Source organism: Bombina bombina, chromosome 2 (genome assembly GCF_027579735.1).
Source record: "Bombina bombina isolate aBomBom1 chromosome 2, aBomBom1.pri, whole genome shotgun sequence".
In the NCBI taxonomy this organism is placed as follows: domain Eukaryota; kingdom Metazoa; phylum Chordata; class Amphibia; order Anura; family Bombinatoridae; genus Bombina; species Bombina bombina.
In genome coordinates, this window is record NC_069500.1 from 295,156,873 (window position 1) to 295,171,014 (window position 14,142).

At 39.0% G+C, this 14,142-nt stretch overlaps 1 protein-coding gene across 2 annotated transcripts in view; it reads left to right on the forward strand.

The window, feature by feature from the left end:
* SRFBP1 (serum response factor binding protein 1) overlaps window positions 1-14,142 on the forward strand; it is a 307,243-nt gene that overhangs the window by 250,367 nt on the left and 42,734 nt on the right. For both annotated transcript variants that reach the window (XM_053701596.1, XM_053701598.1), the window contains exon 6: window positions 12,795-13,719. In XM_053701596.1, coding sequence (XP_053557571.1) covers window positions 12,795-13,719 — 925 coding nt within the window. The remainder of the gene's footprint in view (window positions 1-12,794; window positions 13,720-14,142) is intronic.

Sequence of the window (14,142 nt, forward strand, 5' to 3'; positions counted from 1 at the left end):
ACACATATTATATATTACATAATTCACATCCAATACATTTTAAATAATAAACATACAATAAACTGTATAAATAAAGTTAATCGATCTGGACGTCCAGTAGGAAACTAAACAGGCTAATCTAAAAGAGGCTGATCTAAAATAGCTCTAGTTAAAAATAAACAAATTTATGTAGCACTTAAATTGCTATAACAATTATACTGTTAAAAATGAGGGGTCTTAAAAGATCTATAGAGTCTCTAGATTTTGTCCGATACAGCTAATTGCTGTGGTAAGTAATCTTGTACATAGACGGAAAGAAAATCAAGAATAGCTCTCATATGCAGATGATCATGCTTCGAGAGTATTGAATCAATCTGAGGTCACATATGAGAGTGGTACCTTAAAATCAGTATCTGCCGATTCACAGATTCTATAAGTGAAGTTTGGGGATCCGTTGAAACAATCTGGTTACTTTTGTTGTATATCGGCTGTTGAAGCGTGTTGCTGGAGCTGGGGTCCGGTGTGGATCAATGGAGTACTTTCTGCTCCCGCAGTCGTTTCAGCCCATGTGTGTAGCTGACGTCACAGCTAACGTTGTCAGCTATTGTCAGTGCTTGTCAGTGGAGTAGCTGGTGTTCCAATAGTCGTTTCAGCCCACGTGTTGTGGCTGACGTAGTAGCTCACGTTACCAGCTGATGTCAGTATCTGTCAAGTTGTCTTTTTTCTCTTCACTTTAGGTGCAGTAAAGCTAGTTCTAGTCTTCAGCGTCCATTCAGGTGGAGTTCCTTCTTCTCCTGCAAATTTGCCCACGTAATGTGCCTGAGTGTGACGGCTATCGTATTGCCGATATCAGCACCTGTCAGACAAGTTTCTTTCCTAAATGTTAAGTATCAAGCTTTTTCAATAGTGACGTCCTATTTGGTACTGCAGTCACTATTAGTTTGTGGTGGATAGGTTTAACACTTTCAACGCTTTTCTCCGCTCACTTGGGGCTTTTTCAAGAAGTGTTTCCTGTTCATGTAGGGCCTCTTATATACCCCTTTTACTATTTTATTGGCCAATCATTTTTATGGGTGTGTTTAAATTCTAGTCTGTTTAAGGTGGTATATACCATTTGTCCACAGTGATATTTGTAATCCATGAAAAAATAATAATAATAAAGCAATCTCATTGATATAAATAGATACATAAATACATAACTCCATATGAGGTAATTTAAGCCACATTTGTAAAGATCACTAATACTTCTGTTAGAGGTGTATGTCTTAAAATTGTAATAAACTATGCATCATTCATACATAAAGGGAGTTATATCAAGTTCGAAGTTTAGACCAAGGGTGTAGGGTCTTCATACTATATATTAATTCAGCCTCTTTTTTAAGTAACTTTAGTCTCAAAATCCCCCCTCCATTCTGGTCTTACTTTAACTATACCCCAAAAAGCTAAATCCTTTAATCTATTCTTGTGAATTTCTCTAAAATGTCTAAATAAATGTGTGTCCATATTGCCTTTTTCAATTATACATAGGTGTTCTCTTATTCTCTCCCTTAGTGTCCTTGAGGTCTCTCCTAAATATTGTTTTTTACAACGGCACTGTATCAAATAGATGATCCCTTTATCAGTACATCTAATTGTATCTTTTATATGGAATGTTTCTCCTGTTTGGGTTGATGTATATTGTTTAATTTTGTTACTATAATTACAAGACCTACAGCAGTGACATGGAAAAAAACCTTTTACTATATTCCCCAATAGATCTTGTTCTTTTGGATGTGACTTGGTTCTAAATTCACTAGGTGCTAGTATATTCTTCAAATGTTTTTATTTTCTGTAAATGAACATAGGGTTTATAGAGATTTGGTCTCCTATAATAGGGTCTTCCCTAATAAAATGCCAGTGTTTCCTAACATTTTTTTCTATTCTTTTGTACTCTCCATTATAATTTGTAATAAATGGTACTGATATTTCTTGTGTCACATTTATTCCTAGGTCTATTTTTGTCTTTAAATTTGAGCAAGTGTTGTCTTTGTATTTGTTTAATTTCTTCATAGTTATCTTTAATCATTTTCTCTTCATATCCTTTATCCCCAAATGTTTTACTTAAAATTCGAGCCTGTTCTTCATAATCTACTAAGTTTGAACAATTTTTTCTTATTCACAAGAATTGTGCTCGGGAATATTATTTGTCCATCTAGAAAGATGACAGCTCTCCGCATGAATAAAATTATTGGAATCGACTTTTTAAAAAAAATGTTTTTGTAATGAATTTGTCAGTTTTGAGTTCTATATCTAGGTCTAGGAACGAGATATTTTCTTTATTTAATTCATATGTAAACTGTAGGCCCCTATCATTTGTATTCATAGCTGTAAAGAAATCTATAAGGGTTCTATCGTCCCCTTTACAGATAATAGGGATATCATTGATGTACCGCTTATAGGTCACCAGGTGTTGCGCCCAGCTATTCGAACCTAGGAAATCGAATTCCCAATCTCCCATACTGCTATCATTCCTTAAAGATTCTACACAAGTTTTACAACTATTGGATAACTTAAAAGTCAAGGGCGAAATAATCCTGGCGACATGTGACGTGACATCCTTATACACCAACATTTCACATGATCTAGGTATAAAACCAGTTTCTAATTTTCTATCTAAAGATGGCACAATTAATAAAGAACAAAGAGAATTCATATTAGAAAGCATCAGGTTCATCTTAGAGAATAATACCTTTTCATTTAACCAAAAAAATGTATGTACAAATCAAAGGGACCGCTATGGGCAGCAGGTTTGTGCCAAGTTATGCAAACCTTTTTATGGGAGATTGGGAATTAGATTTCCTAGGTTCGAATAGCTGGGCGCAACACCTGGTGGCCTATAAGCGGTATATCGATTATATCCTTATTATCTGGAAAGGGGACGATAGAACCCTTATAGATTTCTTTACAGCTATGAATACAAATGATAGGGGCCTACAGTTTACATATGAATTAAATAAAGAAAATATCTCGTTCCTAGACCTAGATATAGAACTCGAAACTGAAAAATTCATTACAAAAATATTTTCTTTTAAAAGATATGACGAGTCCACGGATTTAATCCTTGTGGGATATCGCCTCCTGGTCAGCAGGATGAGGCAAAGAGCACCACAGCAGAGCTGTATATATAGCTCCTCCCTTCCCTCCCACTCCAGTCATTCTCTTTGCCTGTGTTAGTGATGGGAAGAGGTAAAGTGAGGTGTTAGTTTAGATTCTTCAATCAAGAGTTTTTTTTATTTTTAAATGATGCCAAAGTGTACTATTTTACTACAGAGCAGCCTCTGGGTTTATAACCTTATGGATATGAGAACTGGGGGGGGGGGGGTTAGCCCCTCTGCACCTCCCATACTCATGCTGCTATTCTGTGATGGTCTTAGAGACGTTTTAACTAAGGCCCTTTTATCTTCACAGGACCTCAGGAGGAAAAGTGGACCTCTTGATACTGTGAATTTTCTCATGCTGTTCCTCAGCATGAAGGTAAGTGCAGTCTTTTTTTTCTGGGGCTTTGCACTGAAAAAGTACATAGCTCAGAACTGACTGTGCTTTTATTTTTCTGTCAGGGGCAAGGCTTCCTGTCGCTATTATGCCGGTCCTCATTAGTATAAGAAAAGAATGGGAACCGTCATAGAGCTTATATTATCCAGACACTCTAGCATGACTAATGTAACCTAGAAGCGCTGGGATGTTATATTATCATGTGTTGTATACTCGGGCAATTCTCTTTTAATGGGCTGGAAGAAAAGAGTTCACTAAGAGAGAGGCTGATGCTGCGAGAGTTCCGGAGCTGACACTAATAGACTCCGGGATTTTGGCCTGTATGGGTGTGTTGCTTGTTTTTCCCGGGTTCTGACGCCCACGAAGGGCGGGGCTTTATATTGGCGCAATTTATCGCTATTGTTGCTGAGAGAGACATCCGGGGGATCGTGTTCCGGCTGCCATTACGGCTCCTAAGTACGCTTGTTCTGCTCTTGCACAAGCACGTTGGTTAAGGGAAGACAATCTTGGTCAGTGGAGGCAGGTAGGCTGAGGTGTCTGATAGTTTACTGATTTTTTTCTGAGGTTACAGTGGTAAGGAACATCACTTGCTAAAGAACATTGCTTGCTAATATTTTATGTTTATGTGATTTCAAGTAAGCAGTTATGTTAAAGAAATAGTGCACATCTTTTTTCTTTAAGCATGTCCGTCGTGTACAGAGAGGGCCGTACAGTGTAAAGAGCAGATTTTCTTTAATAAAAATATGTCTAAGGAGGGCTCTCAACCTGATGAGCTTCAGGGTAGGTCGCAACTTTCTCCCCAAGCGTCACAGCCTTTAACACCCGCTCAGACGACACTGTGTTCTTCGACGGCTTCTACCTCATTTACTCTACAGGATATGACTGCAGTTATGTCATCTACTCTTACAGACGTTTTATCTAAGTTGCCAGTGCTGCAGGGCAAGCGTAGTAGGAAAGAGACCCATATGATCCCTGTGACTTCTGATGCTTTGATGACAATCTCCAATGTACCCTCCCAGGGTTCTGAAGTGGGGGGTGTGGAGGCCTTGTCTGAGGGGGAGCTGTCTGATTCAGGAAGTGCTTTACCCCAGACAGATTTGGATCTAATGTCCTTCAGATTTAAGATCGAACACCTCTGTATGTTATTACGAGAGGTACTGGTAACTCTGGACAACTGTGATTCTATTGTAGTCCTGCCAGAGAAATTGAGTAAGATGGACAGATATCTCGAAGTCCCTTCTTATTCTGACGTTTTTGCGGTTCCTAAGAGAATTTCGGAAATTATTGCCAGGGAATGGGATTGACCGGGTATACCGTTCTCCTCTTCTCCTATTTTTAAAAAGATGTACACTATAGCTGATACCATACAAGACTCTCGGCAGACGGTCCCTAAGGTGGAGGGAGCTATCTCTACCTTGGCTAAGCGTATGACTATCCCTATTGAGGACAGTTGTGCTTTCAAAGATCCCATGGATAAGTAGTTGGACGGTCTTCTCAAGAAACTATATGTTCATCAAGGGTTTCTATTGCAACCAACGGCCTGCATTGTAACAGTAACGACTGCAGCTGCCTTTTGGTTTGATGCCCTAGAGGAGTCTCTCAGGACTGAGACCTCTTTGGAAGAGATTCAGGACAGAATTAAGGCCCTTAAACTAGCTAATTCTTTTATCACGGATGCCGCATTTCAGATCACGCGGCTAAGAATTCAGGATTTTCCATCTTGGCTTGTAGAGCTTTATGGTTAAAATCTTGGTTTGCGGACGTGTCCTCAAAGTCTAAGCTATTAGCTATCCCTATCAAGGGAAAGAACCTATTCGGGCCTGATTTGAAAGAGATTATTTCTGACATTACGGGAGGAAAGGGTCACCTACTCCCTCAAGATAAGACATCTAAGCAGAAGGGACGACAGAGTAATTTTAGTTTTTTTGTAATTTCAAGGGAATCCCCCCTTCCTCTTCCGCTAAACAGGAAGGGAATTATCCTTAAGCCAAGTCCACCTGGAGACCCAACCAGGCTTGGAACAAGGTTAAACAACCCAAGAAGCCTACTGCTGCTCCCAAGACAGTATGAAGGGGCGGCCCCCGATCCGGGACCGGATCTAGTAGGGGGCAGACTTTCTCTCTTTGTCCAGGCTTGGATAAGAGACGTTCAGGATCCCTGGACACTAGAAATCGTGTCTCAAGGGTATCAGTTGGAGTTCAAAAATTCCTTCCGAAGGGGAAGGTTTCTTCTTTCACGATTGTCTGTAGACCAGATAAAAAGAGAGGCGTTCTTACGTTGTGTAAAAGACCTCTCTACTATGGGAGTAATTTGTCCCATTCCAATACAGGAACAGGGGCTTTACTCAAACCTTTTTGTGGTTCCCAAAAAAGAGGGAACGTTCCGACCCATTTTAGATCTCAAGAGTCTAAACAAGTTTCTCAGAGTTCCATCCTTCAAGATGGAGACTATTCAGACAATTCTTCCATTGATCCAGGAGGGTCAATATATGACTACCGTGGACTTAAAGGATGCATATCTTCATATTCCTATCCACAGAGATCATCACCAGTTCCTGAGGTTTGCCTTTCTGAACAAACATTTTCAGTTTGTGGCCCTTCCTTTCGGGTTGGCCACGGCACCAAGGATCTTCACAAAGGTTCTAGGGTCTCTGCTGGCGGTTCTCAGGCCGCGGGGCATTGCAGTGGCACCTTATCTGGGCGATATTCTGATCCAGGCGTCGCCTTATCAACTGATAAAGTCTCATACCGACATTGTTCTTTCCTTTCTAAGGACTCACGGGTGGAAGGTGAACCTAAAAAAGAGTTCACTAATTCCACAGACAAGGGTTCCTTTCCTGGGAACTCTAATGGATTCTATATCCATGAAAATATTCTTGACGGAGGAAAGAAAGTTAAAGATTCTGAATACATGCCGATCCCTTCAGTCCAATCCTCGGCCATCAGTGGTTCAGTGCATGGAGGTAATTGGATTGATGGTGGCGGCAATGGACATCATTCCGTTTGCTCGTTTTCATCTCAGACCTCTACAACTGAGCATGCTCAGACAGTGGAATGGAGATTATGCAAATTTGTCTCCTCAAATAGATCTGGATCAGGAGACAAGGGACTCTCTTCTTTGGTGGTTGTCACCAGATCATCTGTCCCAAGGTACGTGCTTCCATAGACCCTCATGGGTGATAGTGACTACGGACACCAGTCTACTAGGATGGGGCGCAGTCTGGAATTCCCTGAAGGCTCAGGGTGTGTGGACTCGGTCAGAGTCTCTACTTCCGATCAATATTCTGGATTTGAGAGCAATATTCAATGCGCTTCAGGCTTGGCCTCAGTTGGCTTCAGGCTTGGCCTCAGTTGGCTTCAGCAAAATTCATCCGATTTCTGTCAGACAACATCACGACTGTGGCTTACATCAATTATCAGGGAAGAACAAGGAGTTCCTTAACAATGACAGAAGTATCCAAGATAATTCGGTGGGCGGAGGCTCACTCTTGTTATCTGTCAGCAATCTACATCCCAGGAGTGGACAACTGGGAAGCAGATTTTTTGAGCAGACAGACGTTTCATCCGGGGGAATGGGAACTCAATCCGGAGGTCTTTGCCACCCTGATTCTCAGGTGGGGAAGACCGGAGCTGGATCTTATTGCATCTCGTTAGAATGCCAAGCTCCCGAGATACGGATCCAAGTCCAGGGATCCTCAGGCCGAACTTATAGATGCTTGACAGTGCCTTGGTCGTTCAACCTAGCTTATGTGTTTCCACCATTTGCTCTTCTTCCCTGGGTTATTGCCCGGATCAAACAGGAGAGGGCTTCGATGATTCTCATCGCTCCTGCGTGGCCTTGCAGGACTTGGTATGCCAATCTGGTGGACATGTCCTCTCTGCGGCCGTGGAAGCTTCCATTGAGGCAGGACCTTCTCATTCAGGGACCCTTCTATCATCCGAATCTAGTTTCTCTGCAGCTGACTGCTTGGAGATTGAACGCTTGATTTTATCTAAGCGAGGGTTCTCTGATTCGGTCATTGATACCTTGATCCAGGCACGTAAGCCTGTTACTAGAAAGATTTTCCATAGGATATGGCATAAATATCTTTATTGGTGTGAATCCAAGGGCTACTCATGGAGTAAGATTATATCTAGGATTTTATCTTTTCTCCAAGAAGGATTGGAGAAAGGGTTATCAGCAAGTTCCTTAAAGTGACAGATTTCTGCTTTATCTATTTTGCTACACAAATGTCTGGAAGATATACCGGATTTTCAATCTTTTTGTCAGGCTCTGATTAGGATCAGGCCTGTGTTTAGACCTATTGCTCCTCCTTGGAGTTTGAACTTGGTTCTTAAAGTGCTTCAAGGGGTTCCGTTTGAACCTATGCATTCCATAGATATTAAGTTGTTATCCTGGAAGGTTTTGATTTTGGTTGCTATTTCTTCTGCTCGCAGAGTTTCTGAGCTTTCAGCATTACAATGTGATTCCCCTTACCTTATTTTTCATTCCGATAAGGTAGTCTTGTGTACCAAACTTGGTTTTCTTCCTAAGGTTGTTTCCAACAAAAATATTAATCAGTAAATTATTGTTCCTTCATTGTGCCCTAATCCTTCTTCTAAGAAGGAACGTTTGTTACATAACTTAGGCATGGTCCGTGCTCTGAAGTTTTACTTGCAGGCGACAAAAGAATTTCGTCAATCATCTTCGTTATTTGTTGTCTTTTCTGGGAAACGTAGGGGTCAGAAAGCTACGGCTACCTCTCTTTCTCTCTGGCTGAAGAGTATAATCCGTTTGGCATATGAGACTGCTGGACATCAGCCTCCTGAAAGAATTATGGCTCATTCTATGGCTTCCTCATGGGCATTTAAAAATGATGCTTCTGTTGAACAGATTTGCAAGGCTGCAACTTGGTCGTCTCTTCACACTTTTTCCAAATTTTCCAAATTTGATACCTTTGCCTCGTCTGAGGCGGTTTTTGGGAGAAAGGTTCTTCAAGCAGTAGTGCCTTCCGTTTAGATTCCTGTCTTGTCCCTCCCTTGCATCCGTGTGCTATAGCTTTGGTATTGTATCCCACAAGTAAGGATGAAATCCGTGGACTCGTCATATCTTTTAAAAGAAAAGGAAATTTATGCTTACCTGATAAATTTATTTATTTTACGATATGACTAGTCCACGGCCCGCCCTGTCAATTTTTAAGACAGTTTTTTTCTTTTATTAAACTTCAGTCACCTCTACACCTTGGCTTTTCCTTTCTCTTCCTAACTTCGGTCGAATGACTGGAGTGAGAGGGAAGGGAGGCTCTTTGCCTCCTCCTGCTGACCAGGAGGCGATATCCCACAAGTAGGGATGAAATCCGTGGACTCGTCATATCGTAAAAGAAATACATTTATCAGGTAAGCATAAATTTCCTTTTCTTTAAAAGTCGATTCCAATAATTTTATTCATGCGGAGAGCTGTCATCTTTCTAGATGGGAAAATAATATTCCCTGAGCACAATTCTTGAGAATAAGAACAAATTGTTCAAATTTAATAGATTATGAAGAACAGGCTCGAATTTTAAGTAAAACATTTGGGGATAAAGGATATGAAGAGAAAATGATTAAAGATAACTATGAAGAAATTAAACAAATAGAAAGACAACACTTGCTCAAATATAAAGACAAAATAGACCTAGGAATAAATGAGACACAAGAAATATCAGTACCATTTATTACAAATTATAATGGAGAGTACAAAAGAATAGAAAAAATTGTTAGGAAACACTGGCATTTTATTAGGGAAGACCCTATTATAGGAGACAAAATCTCTATAAACCCTAAGTTCATTTACAGAAAATCAAAAAATTTGAAGAATATACTAGTGAATTTAGAACCAAGTCACATCCAAAAGAACAAGATCTATTGGGGAATATAGTAAAAGGTTTTTTTCCATGTCACTTCTGTAGGTCTTGTAATTATAGTAACAAAATTAAACAATATACATCAACCCAAACAGGAGAAACATTCCATATACAACATACAATTAGATGTACTGATAAAGGGATCATCTATTTGATACAGTGCCGTTGTAAAAAAACAATATTTAGGAGAGACCTCAAGGACACTAAGGGAGAGAATAAGAGAACACCTATGTATAATTGAAAAAGGCAATATGGACACACATTTATACAAACATTTTAGAGAAATTAACAAGAATAGATTAAAGGATTTATCATTTTGGGGAATGGAGAGGGGGAAATTTTGATACTAAGTTACTTAAAAAAGAGGCTGAATTAATATATAGTATGAAGACCCTACACCCCCTTGGTCTAAACTCCAAACTTAATATAACTCCCTTTATGTATGAATGATGCATAGTTTATTACAATTTTAAGACATACACCTCTAACAGAAGTATTAGTGATCTTTACAAATGTGGCTTAAATTACTTCATATGGAGTTATATATTTATGTATCTATTTATATCAATGTAGATTGCTTTATTATTATTTTTTTTTCATGGATTACAAATATCACTGTGGACAAATGGTATATACCACCTTAAACAGACTAGAACTTAAACACACCCATAAAATGATTGGCCAATAAAATAGTAAAAGGAAGGGGTATATAAGAGGCCCTACATGAACAGGAAACACTTCTTGAAAAAAGTGAGGGGAGAAACGTGTTGAAAGTGTTAAACCTATCCACCCCAAACTAATAGTCACTGCAGTACCAAATAGGACGTCACTATTGAAAAAGCTTGATACTTAACATTTAGTCCTCCTAAGCGGAGGAAAGAAACTTGTCTGACAGGTGCTGATATCGGCAATACGATAGCCGTCACATTCAGACACATTACGTGGGCAAATTTGCAGGAGAAGAAGGAACTCCACCTGAATGGACGCTGAATATGAGAACTAGCTTTACTGCACCTAAAGCGAAGAGAAAAAAGACAACTTGACAGATACTGACATCAGCTGGTAACGTGAGCTACTACGTCAGCCACAACACGTGGGCTGAAACGACTACTGGACAACACGCTTCAACAGCCGATATACAACAAAAGGAACCAGATTGTTTCAACGGATCCCCAAACTTCACTTATAGAATCTGTGAATCGGCAAATACTGATTATAAGGCACCACTCTCATATGTGACCTCAGATTGATCCAATACTCTCGGAGCATAAGCATCTGCATTTGAGAGCTATTCTTGATTTTCTTTCCGTCTATGTACAAGATTACTTACCACAGCAATTAGCTGTATCGGACAAAATCTAGAGACTCTATAGATCTTTTAAGACCCCTCGTTTTTTAACAGTATAATTGTTATAGCAATTTAAGTGCTACATACATTTGTTTATTTTTAACTAGAGCTATTTTAGATCAGCCTCTTTTAGATTAGCCTGTTTAGTTTCCTACTGGACGTCCAGATTGATTAATTTTATTTATAGTTTATTGTATGTGAATTATTTAAAATGTATTGGATGTGAATTATGTAATATATAATATGTGTGTTTTTTATTGTATGTTTATCGTCTAATTATTAGGGCACTTATAACTTAGTGTTCGCTTTATTAATCATCCCACTTATATATTGATCAAGTCTCCACTTCCTATTGTAATACACACTGTCCTCTTTTGTAATCTGCTTCTAACGAGCTCATCTTTAGAGTTTAGGTGTTCAATATTTTATAATAGGAGCTTCTCTCTCAGGGTATACTTATATCCACTACATAACCTGAACTGTATATTTATAATTCTTTTAATCACTAACTGTATCAATTTTCCTATTTAGAAATTTACCATTATTAAATTAAATTATTATTTTTTACTTGATACATTTGAGAATAGTCTTGTTTATGTCTAAATCACTAACCTAAGCTTTTAGCGCCAGTACTATTCCTATTCTTTCTAGGATCAGGCCTGTCTTTAGAAATTCGGCTCCTCCTTGGAGTCTAAATTTGGTTCCTAAGGTGTTGCAATGGGCTCCGTTTGAGCCTATGCATGCGCTTGACATTTAAATTCTTTCCTAGAAGGTTCTATTTCTTCTGGCTATTGCTTTGACTCGCTGAATCTCTGAGTTGGCGGCCTTGCAATCTGAGCCCCTTTACCTGTTTTTTCACGCTGATAAGGCTGTGCTTCGCACTGGGTTGGGATTTCTTCCCAAGGTGGGGTCAGATCGTAACATCAATCAAGAGATAGTTGTTCCTTCTTTATGTCCTAACCCTTCTTCGTCTAAGGAAAGGTTACTGCATAACTTGGATGTGGTTCGAGCCTTGAAATTTTATCTTCAGGCCATGAAAGAGTTTAGACAGACCATCTTTATTTGTGGTTTATTCAGGGAAGCGTAGGGGGCAGAGAGCCTCTTCCACTTCTCTGTCCTTTTGGTTGAGGAGCATTATCCGTTTGGCCTATCAGACAGCGGGACATAAGCCTCCTCAGAAGATTACGGCTCACTCAACTAGAACTGTGGCCTCTTCTTGGGCCTTAAATAACGAGGCCTCTGTGGAGCAGATTTGTAAGGCGGCTACTTGGTCCTCCTTGCATACTTTTACAAAGTTTTACAAATTTGATGTTTTTGCTTCGGCGGAAGCTGTTTTTGGGAGAAAGGTTCTGCAGGCTGTGGTGCCCTCAGTATAGGGTCCGCCTCCTTTTACCCTCCCGTTTGTTTTCATTCAGTGTCCTCTAGAGCTTGGTTATTTGTTCCCACAAGTAATGAATGAAGTAGTGGACTCTCCTCCAATTAAGATGAAAAACATAAATTATGCTTACCTGGTAATTTAATTTCCATCTGTGGAAGGAGAGTTCACTGCTCCCGCCCGTTTGCTCCGGTGTGCGGACCTAAATTTTAATATTATTCTTGTGGCACCATTTATACCCTGATATTTCTCCTACTGTTCCTTGTTCCCTTGGCAGAATGATTGGGGGATGAGGGGAGTGGGGGAGGTATATTGGCTGGGGTGTACTTGCCTCCTTCTGGTTCTTATTTTCCACAATTAATGAATGAAGCAGTGGACTCTCCTCCCACAGATGGAAATGTAATTATCAGGTAAGCATAATTTATATTTTTGCAGTGCAGTACTTGATTAGTGAAATATGCTATGTATACATTCATTATGTACAAATTATTTGAATATCACTAAAATTTGATTGCTTACAAACATATCTTATCATTTGTGTACCATATTGTTTGTGATTATGACACCCTAAATATGAGGTAACAGTAACACCTAAGCGTTTGTTGTCTGTGTTGTTGTTTTTTTATTATATATAAATATTAATATAAATCAGTAACAATTTTTTTATTCCTCCATGCCAGAGGCAGTGAAAGCATTTAAGGATGCACGTAGAAATATTTCACAAGAGGAGAAATTAACAGTAAAAGAGAATAAAACTGAACAAACTTGTCCACAGTCTGAACCTGCAAAAGCTCTGGCTACTGATAGAAAGGATCAGAACAAATTAGAGAAAGAAAAAGAAACACGTGTTGAAAAAAGAAAAAAAGAACAAAGCAAACTGGAAAAAGACAACTTAATAAATCTTGATCCCAATACACTTAAAGAATCTGATGCCCCATCTGAAAATCAAAGTAACAAAAAGAAAGGTTTATGTATCGAACAGCATTTACAGATAGTCCCTTCAGCAGATGTTACAGAAATGAAGGTTGATGAAGAGGAAAAGGTACCCAAGGAGAGTGGTGCAGAAGATGTTACAGAAATTAAGGTTGATGAAGAGGAAAAGGTACCCAAGGAGATTGGTGCAGAAGATGTAACAGAAATGAAGGTTGATGAAAAGGAAAAGGTTTCTGAAGAGAATGGTGCAGAAGATGGTACAGAAATAAAGATCGATGAGGAGGAAAGGGTACCTAAAGAGAATGCTTCTTTGGTACATGATGGTAAGAAGGATTCTAGTGATATTGAGGCATCGGACAATGAAGAGAAGGAATATTTTGATGATAGTACAGAAGAAAGGTTTTATAAACATTCATCTGGTTTTGAAGATAGTAGCAGCGAGAGTGATAATAACTTTTTTATTGGCAAAGTAAAGCGGACAAAGAAAAAAAAGTCAGATAAGAAATGCTCTGGTGATGCACAAAAAAAAGAGCAGCAGCCTTTAAAGGATGAGTTGAAAAAAACAGATGCAGAAGAGCCAAAAGGAAGACACACTGAGAAACATGTAAAACTGACATCATTGTTTTGCAATTCTTTATCTCAAACCAAAAAGAAGCCTTCATTATTAAAAAGGTGAGAACAATCTTTTATTATCCCAATAGCACAATTTCTGTTTCAATGCTGCAATTTTTTAATTTATTATTGTCTAATATAAGCATTCCATAAGACACATCTACATCATATTTGCACACACATTTTAGATTAATTTGTTAATTTATGTCCCCATTACCAGGCATACCTTGGAGATAGTATGGGCTTTCCAGACCGCCACAATAAAGAGAATATCGCAATAAAGGGAGTCACACACATGTTTTGGTTCCCCAGTGCATTTAAAAGTTAACTTTACAATATACTGTTAAGTGTCCAATATGTATACATTAGTATTTATGTGTTTATATGTGTATGTCTGGGAAGATACGCCTGTAGACTTTATGATTTAAATACGTGTACCATGCTTTTGTTTACATTTAAAACTGTACATCTAAATCAGTTCCC